The 10,588-nt window shown below is 55.1% G+C and overlaps 1 protein-coding gene across 1 annotated transcript; it reads left to right on the top strand.

Moving 5' to 3' along the window:
- Positions 1-9,380, top strand: DACT3 (dishevelled binding antagonist of beta catenin 3). The gene is made up of 4 exons (XM_029237556.1): positions 1-371; positions 5,736-5,832; positions 6,000-6,152; positions 7,139-9,380. Exons 1-4 carry the CDS (start codon positions 123-125, stop codon positions 8,524-8,526), a joined length of 1,887 nt encoding a protein of 628 aa, XP_029093389.1. The 5' UTR covers positions 1-122; the 3' UTR covers positions 8,527-9,380.
- The last annotated feature ends 1,208 nt before the right edge of the window (positions 9,381-10,588 follow it).

Raw genomic sequence — 10,588 nt, 5'->3', positions numbered from 1 at the left:
AGATGAGACGGTGACAGCCGGGCCAGCGGGCGGGCGGGCAGGCGGGCTCTTGGGGCGGGGAGGTGGGACCGGGAGAGGGGTGGCCGCGGGGCCCGGCCGGGCTGGGGCGGGGGGCCGCAGCCATGATCCGGGCCTTCTCCTTCCCGGTGAGCCCCGAGAGGGGTCGGCTGCGGGGCTGGCTGGAGGGCAGCCTGGCCGGGCTCTGCGAGTTACACTGGCTCCGGGAGAGGCAGGAGTACCGCGTGCAGCAGGCGCTGCGGCTGGCCCAGCCCGGAATGGGGGGCGCCGAGGCCGAGGACGAGGAGGACGCCGACGAGGACGAAGATGCGGCGGCGGCGCGCCGGGCCGCAGCGGCCCTGGAAGAGCAGCTGGTGAGGGGCCGCCTGTCCGTCCGTCCCTCTGACCCCGTCTGTGTCTGTCTGTCCGCCTGTCTCGGCTGGATGCTCAGACACCCGTCCGGGTGGGGGAGGGAGGAGGGGGAAAGGAGAGGGGGGTGGGGCTGGAGGGTCGGGGCGGCGGGCGGGATCAGTCCTCCCCGCCCCCAAACTGGGGAAGGGGGCTGCATTGCCTCCGCCGGACCCTCAGGCCCATTCCCTACACCCCTTCCCCAAAGAAAATCCATCTGGGCACCAAGTATGTGTCAAGCCCAGGCTGAGTATTTGGCGAGCGTTGTCTTCTTGCAGCTTGGGGGGCAGGGGGTGATAGTTCCCACTTCACAGAGAAAAAAACCCTGAGTCGCAGAGAAGGCAAACGACTCACCCAAGGTCACACGGCAGGATCCAAACATGCCTCTCTCCCGGCCTCCATACCGGGGCCCCGACTTCCCTAAGTCCTGGTGTGCTTGGAGATCTCCGGGGGGGGGGGGGAGGGGGGGAGGGGATCCTCGGGCCTCCAGAGGGAGGGATTGCTGCTGAGAGGAAGTTCACAGTCCCTTAGGATCCCACGGTGATCTTGACCCTCTGTGACACTTTCCCTCCTTTCCTACCTGGCCACAGCCCTGGTTAAGCCAAGAGGTGGCAGATTGAGGCAGCATTGGTGTCTGACTTCTAGATTCCCTGGGTGCTCTGATAGTGGAAGATGAGCCAGAGGTCTCCAGAATTACTTAAGGAGCATCACCCCTCTTTCCCTCTCTATGCCATTTCTTAATTCTCCTGACCTCTTCCTGGGCTTCTTGCACTCTTTTCCCAACTGCCCCATCTCTGTGACTTTGTGTCTATTTCTCCGTCTTTCTCAATCCTCTGTCTCTCTATCTCTGTCTCCCTGGCCTTCCCTTCTCGCATTTCTGCACCTCTCTCTCTTCCTGCCCCACATCCTTGTCCCTCTCTCTCTTCCCCTCCCCCCAGCCCGCCAGGCCCCAGACCCGGGCTTCACTTGCTGATCCCATCCCCAAGCCTGTGTGTGGTCAGAGCTTCCCGTTTGGGGAAACCTGAGCCGAGGTAGTGGGGGGAGGGGGCTCTCCCTGCTACTGACCTCGACTGCCCCCTCCCCAGATGGAGAATGGGGAGGAATACTGAAGCCAGACTCTGGGGCTGCAAGCCCAGTCCCTCCCCCCCCAGCCCCCCCACCCCCGGCGGGGAGAGGGACCCTGCACATTCTTCTCTGGAAACAGAAACAGCTGTGGGAGGCCTCACCCCCTCCCAAAGTTAGAGACGCGTTGTAGGGGCCTTCAGCAGCTCACCCCACCCCGAGCTGGCTGGGCTTGGGAAGGCACCTCCCACCCCTCCAAGGAAAGGGAGAAGGCATGCGGATGGGCCAGCTGTGTCCTGCCTCCCTGTCCCTCATCCTCTGCCTCTCTCTGCCTCAGTCTTCCCCTTCTCTGCCCCTCTGTCTACCCCCCAGCCCTCAGTATCTCCCCCACGAGGTGGTAGTGGAGGGGCCTCTTCCCCCCACAATCTCCAGGCAAAGCTCCGTCCCAGCGTCAGGGAGGAGGCGGTGGCAGGCAACGGGAAGGAGACAGCGCCACTGAGGGAGGAGCAGAGAAGCGCTAAATATAAACTCCTCTGGTGTTGGGGGTTCCTGGGTCCTTCCAAAGAGGGGGTGGGAGCCTCCTCTGGTCCCTGAGTCTCTGTTTTATGAAGCTTACCCCTCCACCCCCCTCCCAGGAATACACTCCCTTTGAAGCAAGAAAGATGGAAGCCAGAGTTGGTTCGTTTCTAATAGGAATGATGGGGATGAAGGGAAAGATTAGGGGTATCTCAGAGAAAAGAGGCAAGAATCCTGAATGGGGGCAGGAGTCCTGTTCTCTCCCACCAAGGAAAATGGTCCCCTTTCAGCAAGAAGGATTAAAGTTAGACTTGCAGAAGGACTTCCTAACAGAGATAAAGGGAATTGGACACAGATTGGGGGCATGTGAGTGGGGGCAGCCAAGGTCTGGGAAAGTTTGGGCAAAGGGGTCTCCAGGGGTCCGAACCACATTGATGTTAAACCTGCCTGAGCTGGAGAGCCTCAGGCCCACTTGCTGAAGGGCTTGCAAAAAAAGGATGAGGGGCATTGTGGGTAGGCAGGGAGCCAGATTCAGGCCAAGGACCTTCTGGTCTTTTAAAGATCTGTCCCTTTGCAGCTGGAAGAAATGAGGTCAGACTTACAAATGGGGTGGGGGTGTATAGACTACAGGGGTGCTGGGGGGTCCAGGCACAGGGGAAGAGGAGGCCTCTGCAGTTTATCTTCCAAACTCCTACTCTTCCCTGCAGTGGAAGAACTGAAATTAGACCTGCAGAACTTACCGAAAAAAAAAAAATCTTTTTTCTCTTATTTCTAATTACACAAGTAAAACGTGATTTTATATTTTCCTTGTTAGAAATTCATAGCTTTCATGTAATAATAAAAGCCAGCATTTATTAAGTGCCTAAAAGGAACTGCTGTTTAAACTCACTTAATCCTCACAACAACCTCATAGGAGAGGGAGTCGAATGATGCCCATGTTACAGATGAGGAAACTAAGGCCCAGAGAGGTGAAGTAACCTGCTTAAGGTCACACAGCTGGGAAGTGGCAGAGCTGAATTTGAACCCTGGCAATCTGGCTCCCAGCCATGCCTCCATAAACACTTCATCCTACCATCCAGTCCCCTCATCCCTCCCTTGACCCCCTAAATGCACCCTCTCCCCTGTGATCACCACCACTGTCACCCTGGTGTGAGTTCTGCATCTATGCGCAGAAACAGCTTACATACCAAGATACGTAGAGTTCGCTTTGCTTTTTTTCAAATTCCAGTTTCTTGGATGAGGTGTCAGACACTATGGACAGTGGTTCTCAAAGTATGGCCCGCTGGACCACTAGCAGCGTCACTGGGGAACTTGTTCGAAATGCAAATTCTCAGGCTTCTGCCTGGAATCAGAAGCTCTGGAGGTCAGACCCAGTAATTTAGGTTTTAACACGACCCCCCTGGTAGTTCTGACTCACCCTTATACCATACATTCTGCATTTTTCTTTTTCCACTCCATGGTAGGTCTTGGAGATGGTTCTATATAGAAATTGCCTCATTCCATTTTAACAGCTGTATAGTATTCTGTGGTATTCATTCATCCCTTCCCCAAATATTTCCTGAGCACCTACTTTGTGCCAGGAGCTGTTCTAGACACTGGGGCGGGTTGGGGGGGTGCGTGTGGAGGTGGGGGAAGGCACAGCAGTATATAAAACAGACAAAAATCTCTGCCCTCCTGGGGCTGGGGCTGACAATCTAGGGAGAAGGACAATAAACAAATAGCCTGATATGTCACTTTAAGTCAGGAGGTCATTACTGCTATGGTGGAAAAAAGGCAGGGCAACCCAGGTGCAGAATGATCAGGAGCTATTTTGGAAAGAGTGGTCAGAGAAGGGAGCCTGTAACAATCTGAATGAAGCAAGGGAGAGAGCCAGGAGGGTATGCTGGGGAAACACATCCCACCGAGGTAGGAGCATGTGTGATATGTTCAGGGAGCAGCAAGGAGGCCAGTGTGGCTCCAGCAGAGTGAGCAAGGGCATGATTAGTGGGGGACAGGTTATGGGGTATAGGGGCGGTCCTTGATGTTTTTTAGCCACCCCTGAGGCTGCACAATTCGGCTGCATTCCTGGCTTCTGCTCAAAGATGACACCACCCTGAGCATCTCTTTACACGCAGGGCAGGAGCCCAAAGTGGAACGATTTGTTGACTTTCCTCCCATAAACAAGCCCAGATGGGGGCTTCTGTTCTAGGGGGGAGGGGTGGGGACTGGGGCCCAGGAGAGCAGCCGAAGGAGTAGGAAGCTGCGGGGCGGGGGTGGGGGGGGCGTTGTCTGCGGGGGAGCCGGCCAGTTTTTCTGCCCTAAATAGGCAAGGCTGGGCGTCTGCCCTCTCAGCCCCTCCTCCCTCCTTCCCTCCCTCCTGCCGCCTGCCGTCCAGACAAGCCGCTTTTGTCTGAGGGTCAACCGTCTGCCTGAGGCTGCCACCACCTCTGGCCTCACCCAGATCCGCGTGAGACTCTTCCTGGCTCTGGCCCTGTTTTCCAAAATAGGGGTCTTGGAGACCCCATCTGTGTTGCTTCAGCCCCTACCCCCACCGCGTCATAGTCACTCCCCTTTTAAAGGGTCTTCACCTTCATTTATCCACATCTGATAGGAAATGGTCTTTTCCTGCAGCAAGGATCCAGGGTAGACTCCATCGAAATTTCCCATGGGGATGCGGAGCTGCAGCAGACAATGGGGGCTTCTGGGTGGGAATGGAGCAAGGGCAGGAGGAGGATGTGGTCCCTGCTGGGGACAAAGGAACCCGCTGGGGTTCACCGCTGTAGTACAATACCACTAAGGCTAGATTCACAGAAGGACTTTCCAGTAGGCATGGGGGGGATTCTTTCTGAGAGGAGAAGCAAAGATTTATGAGTCATGGTCAGCCTATGTCATCCAAATGAGGGAAAGAGTCAGTCTGCAGCAGGGAACTTCCCTGGTGGTGCAGTGGTTAAGAATCCGCCTGCCAATGCAGGGGACACGGTGTTCGAGCCCTGGTCCAGGAAGATCCCACAAGCTGCGGAGCAACTAAGCCCTTGAGCCACAACTACTGAGCCTATGCTCTAGAGCTTACGTGCCACAACTGCTGAAGCCCGTGCGCCTAGACCCCATGCTCTGCAATGAGAAGACCCCAGTCGCCACAACTAGAGAAAGCCCGCGCACAGCAACAAAGACCCAACTCAGCCAAAAATAAATAAATAAATTTATTTTTTAAAAAATCTGCAGCAGGAAGGACTTAAGGAAGACTTGCAGAAGGACCTTCCATTGGTTATAAGGAGCAGTGGGGGAAGATAGGAGCATCTGAGAAAGGAGAGTCAAAGTCTGGGAGGAGGCAGACGAATGGATGGCTAAGAGATCTGCTAGGTCCTCAACACCAACTTTTAGCGGTGAACTGCCCTTACAGCAAGAAGACCTGAAGTTACACTCAAAGAGGGACATTCTAATAAGGTTAAGGGGCCATGAGCACCAGATAGAGGGAAGAGCTGATAGGGAGGGGACAAGGGATGGGTACTTCTGAAGACTTATCACTCACACTTAAGAGGGAACGAGGTGACTGCAGCATGAGGGACTAGAGTTAGACAACCAGAGGACTTTCTAATGGGATGTAGGGACAGAGATCTTGAGGGGGATCCTGGAACTTGGGTACTCTTTTACCTTTCTGAAATCACAGCCTCCCTGTCAAAGTGAAACCCTGCCCATGAGCTCCTAGAATAGGGGACCAGTTGGCAGAGGGCTCGGGGGTACTTCTGACCATCTTGCTTTTCCCACCTCCTCAGGAAGCCTTGCCCGGGCTCATCTGGGACCTGGGCCAGCAGCTGGGAGACCTGAGCCTGGAGTCTGGGGGCCTGGAACAGGAGAGTGGGCGCAGCTCGGGTAAGCATGGCTAGAGGTAGTGGGGTCTGCCTGGGACACTCCACCTCACTGTCTCCTGTTTCTCAGGCTCCCCATTCTATGCCTCTTGATCTCCTCCTTTCCTCCCCACCCCTGGTTTCCCCTTTCAGGACCCCCTGATTGTCTCTCCCCTTCTTTTTGGAATCCAGGCTTCTATGAAGACCCCAGCTCCACAGGAGGTCCGGACTCACCACCCTCGACCTTTTGTGGGGACAGTGGCTTCTCTGGATCTGGCTCCTATGGACGCCTGGGTCCCTCTGAACCCCGGGGCATCTATGCCAGCGAGAGGCCCAAGTCCCTAGGTAAGGTGGGTGGGGTTGGGCCCCCGAGAGCCAGGGAATGGACAATAAGAGGATGCTTTTAAACACAAGCGTCTGAGTCAGACCAACCTGGATTCGAATTCTGGCTGTGACAGTCCCTTTTTGTGTGATTTTGAGCATGTTGCTTCTTTCTGGCCCTCTGTTTCTCCATCTGTTAAAATGGGATTAATGACAGCACCTACTTCATAGGGAATTTTTGACTATTCAGTGAGCCTCTGCCCTAAGACATTGAACTTGGCACATGGTAGCCATTAGGTAAACAAAAATTGCTGTTCATTTATTCAAGTAAGTTTCTGAGTCCCTACTATGTGCATTCCTAGCACATATCCTAGGGGTGAGGGATACAGCAGTAAAATCACTGTCTTCATGAAGCTGACATTCTAGTGGGAGAAATAATATACAAGCTAAATAAGTAAAATATCTGGGATATTAGATATTGACATGTACCATGAAAAGAAAATTAGGGAAGGGGACGACAGCGTGTCCCTTGGAGTTGGGGAGGAAACTCCAATTTTAGAAAATATGGCCGGAGAGGAGGTCACTGAGACTGTGACATCTGAGTGGCACCCTAAAGTAAGTGAGGGAGTGGGCCAAGCAGATACCCTGAGGGAGGAGTAGTTCAGGCAGCAGGAACAGCAAGTACAAAGGCCCTGAGGCTGGAGCGTGACTGGCCCCTTCATCCAGGCCAGTGTAGCTGAAAACCTATAAATGTAGAGGAGTTGGAGGTCAGAGACACAGATGCAGGACAGACCATTCAAGGTCTTATAGGCCACTGTGAAGATTTTGTTATCAACCTAGTGTGCGAGAAGGGGTGAGAGCAGGTTGTGTGTGTGTGTGTGTGTGTGTGTGTGTGTTTTGTTTTTAATGGGAGTGGGAGAGTAGGAGAGGCGGTGGGCAATTTGCCCCTCCTAGGCTCATTGGGAAAGGGCTTTGAAAGCCTCTCTTCCTTTTTTGCCTCCCTCCCCTAGGAGACGCCAGTCCCAGTGCACACGAGGCGGTGGGCGCCCGGGCAGCCGTGCCCCGGTCCTTCTCGGCGCCCTACCCGACGGCTGCGGTCCCGGAGGCCTGCTCCTCCGCGGAGCGACGAGCCCGCGCGGGGCCCTTCCTGACGCCCAGCCCCCTGCACGCCGTGGCGCTGCGCAGCCCGCGGCCGTGCAGCCGTCCTCCCCCGGACTCGCCAGACGCCGCGGGCTCCGGGCGGCCCCTGGACGGCTACATCTCGGCGCTCTTGCGCAGGCGCCGCCGCCGGGGGGCGGGCCAGCCCCGGACCAGTCCCGGGGGCGCGGACGGGGGCCTGCGGCGCCAGAACAGCGTGCGCCAGCGGCCGCCCGACGCGTCCCCGCCCCCCGGAGGCGCGCGGTCCGCGCCGGAGCCCCCGGTGGAGCGCGCGGTGGGCCGTCCCGCCAGCCCGGCCCCCTTGGGCCGCGGCTGGGCTTCGCCATGGGAGTCGGAGGCGGCCCCCGAGCCCGCCGCACCGCCCGCTGCCCCCTCGCCCCCCGATAGCCCGGCCGAGGGCCGCCTGGTGAAGGCACAGTACATCCCAGGCGCGCAGGCCGCCACCCGCGGCCTCCCCGGCCGCGCGGCGCGCCGCAAAGCGCCCCCACTAACCCGCGGCCGCAGCGTGGAGCAGTCCCCACCCCGGGAGCGTCCCCGGGCCGCGGGCCGCCGCGGACGCATGACCGAGGCTTCGGGCCGCCGGGGCTCGCCCAGGGCTCGCAAGGCCGCTCGCTCCCAGTCCGAGACCAGCCTTTTGGGCCGCGCCGCCGCGGTTCCTCCGGGCCCTCCCAAGTACCCTACAGCCGAAAGAGAAGAGCCTCGGCCGCCACGGCCCCGCCGTGGTCCAGCGCCCACTCTCGCGGCTCAGGCCGCGGGGTCCTGCCGCCGCTGGCGCTCCACGGCCGAGATCGACGCTGCCGATGGGCGCCGAGGCCGGCCCCGCGGTCCCGCCGCCCGAGGCCCGGGTCCTGGCCCATCCCCGTCAGCTCCTCAGCGCCGTTTGCCCTATGGCTGCGCGGGCAGCGACTCGGAGTGCTCGGCCGGGCGCCTGGGGCCCCTCGGACGCCGGGGCCCGACAGGCGGCGTCGGCGTCGGCTACGGGGAGAGTGAATCTAGCGCCAGCGAGGGGGAGTCGCCTGCCTTCAGCTCCGCATCCAGCGACTCCGATGGCAGCGGTGGCCTCGTGTGGCCGCAGCAGTTGGTGGCAGCCACCGCGGCCTCCGGGCCAGGGACCGGTGCAGGTGTAGGGGCGCCCGCGGGCCCCGCCAAAGTCTTTGTGAAGATCAAGGCTTCCCACGCGCTCAAGAAGAAGATACTGCGTTTCCGTTCGGGTTCTCTCAAGGTCATGACTACAGTGTGAGTTTAGAGGTTTGCTTGGGCTCCCCCTTCATGGCCTCTGCACCATCACACCCCCAATCACTGACCCTTCTACACCTCCCTTCCAAAGACCACCATTTTCTCTGCTTCCAAAGACCCTTCCTCACTGCCCCATCCACTGCAGTCTTGGTTGAAAAGGCTCCCCCTCCACCACAGGGAGGAATGGGGGAGGAGCCCTGTTTGACCCAGTTCAGCTGCTGGCTCTGCAGCCCTTGGGCAAGAAAGTTCCCTTTCTGTGGGCCTCACTTTCTTCATCTGTACTATGGGTGTACTATGGTATGCAGCAGGGGTAATTCAGTTTGAATTTCCCCATTTTAGTTTAGACACTTAGTCCGTTTGTTCCCCTTCATTTCTCTCACTGAGCCTTCTTATTCCTCCTTTCCATGCCCAGATATGCCCCCCCATTCACAAAGTGCCCCCCTCCATGTCCCTGGACCCTTAGGATACCCCCTTAGCACCCTGGTCAGAGACTCTGTGTCTGACCCAGACGGTGCCTGCAGAGTGCCCAGGGAAGGGAAGGAGCACTGACTTTGGGGTTTTGAGGGTCAAGTAGGAGTTGGTAACACCTAGAAAGACTCTTTCACCTCCCTCCCCAGACAGATATGGAGGATTGGGGGGTAGAAGAGGGGAAGGAAGATGGCTTCTATCTCGTGGCACCCTCTGTGAGAGGGAGTGGGGGGAGTCCAGGATGACCCTCAGTTGTTCCGATCCAGTATTTTTTTTCTTTTTTTAAACTTACTGTATTTATTATGACGATGGTGACTCCCCAGTGCACAGGGGGGCCAGAATCTGTGTGTTTCTCTAACCTCTTTGTAAATAAATGCACAGTGTTACATACGTGGTGGTGGACTCTCCTTCTGTGGCTAAATGGGCTTTTCCTTTGGACTAATATTTATTGAGCAACTACGGTTTGCTTTGGGTATGTAGTGTCCAGAACCAGATGGCAGATCCCAGGGTAGGTCTCAATAGCATTTTCTTACCATTGAATATTTTACTTTAATGACTCTGACCTTTGGTTGAGTTTTGTTTGGTCATAAATATGGTTTCATAAAAATGGAAATAATAAAGAAATAAAAAACAAAAAATTTTTAAATGGAAATAATGTAGGTAAAGGGACAGCCCCAAACGCCTTCTCTCAGAAGTCATCGTAATCAGTTTGATGTGCATCCTTGTATGTTTTCCTTTATGTGTTTGGATACATATATGAATCTTGTAGCTATATAAATATATGTAACTATATATATGCGTATACATATAGTTATACTCTATATAGGTAAAACTATATATTTACATAAATTGAGCCATATGTATGCATTGTTTATCAATTTTTTTTGTTATCTGTGCCTGGAGATTTCTATATGGGAAGGATTTTAATTAATTGAATCTCTGAGGGTTTAGTACTATTTAGCTTTTCTATTTTATTTTATTTGTTTATGCTTTTCTATTTCTTCTTATGTCAGTTTTACTAAGTTGTATTCTAGGGATTTGTTCATTTCATCTAAATTTAGATGACGTATTTTCCTATCACTGTAGTAGCTGCATACGATTCCATGGGGTCGGGGGTACCCATAATCTAACCCTGTTGTCAGCTCCTCAGTTCCTTTGCTATTTTGGACCTTACTGCAGTTATGTCCTTGTACATGCCTCTTTTTTACATATATGTATTTCTGTAGGATCCACTCCTAGAAATAGACTTGCTTGGTCATTACAGTACCATCATTTAAAATTTTTTAATTGACTTGGTCACACTTCCTTCCACTGAGACTGCCCTCAGTTGACATTTCCAACAGCAACTCCTGAGATGCCCATTTTTCCACTCCTTCACCAAACAAGAGATGCTATTAATCATTTTCATTTTGCCAATCTGGGGGGGGGGGCGGAATGGTGTTCTGTTTTAATTAGCATGTCTCCCTACTTTCTTTTTTTTATATTTATTTATTCATTTATTTGGGCTGTGCTGTGTCTCAGTTGTAGCATGTGGACTTAGTTGTGGCACGCGGGCTTCTTAGTTGAGGCATGCAGGCTTCTTAGCTGCGACATGGGGG

Source organism: Monodon monoceros, unplaced genomic scaffold, assembly GCF_005190385.1.
Source record: "Monodon monoceros isolate NGI ecotype Baffin Bay Population unplaced genomic scaffold, NGI_Narwhal_1 Super_Scaffold_10, whole genome shotgun sequence".
NCBI classification, from domain to species: domain Eukaryota; kingdom Metazoa; phylum Chordata; class Mammalia; order Artiodactyla; family Monodontidae; genus Monodon; species Monodon monoceros.
Note: the sequence above shows the minus strand (reverse complement) of the source record. Positions and strands in the feature narration are given on the sequence as shown.

Bases quoted from the DNA above. Each gene is read 5' to 3' on its own strand.
- DACT3 (XM_029237556.1), top strand. From the start codon at position 123: ATGATCCGGGCCTTCTCCTTCCCGGTGAGCCCCGAGAGGGGTCGGCTG. The intron at 372-5,735 runs GTGAGGGGCCGC...CCACCTCCTCAG, and splicing joins CGGCCCTGGAAGAGCAGCTG to GAAGCCTTGCCCGGGCTCAT. The intron at 5,833-5,999 runs GTAAGCATGGCT...TTTGGAATCCAG, and splicing joins GGAGAGTGGGCGCAGCTCGG to GCTTCTATGAAGACCCCAGC.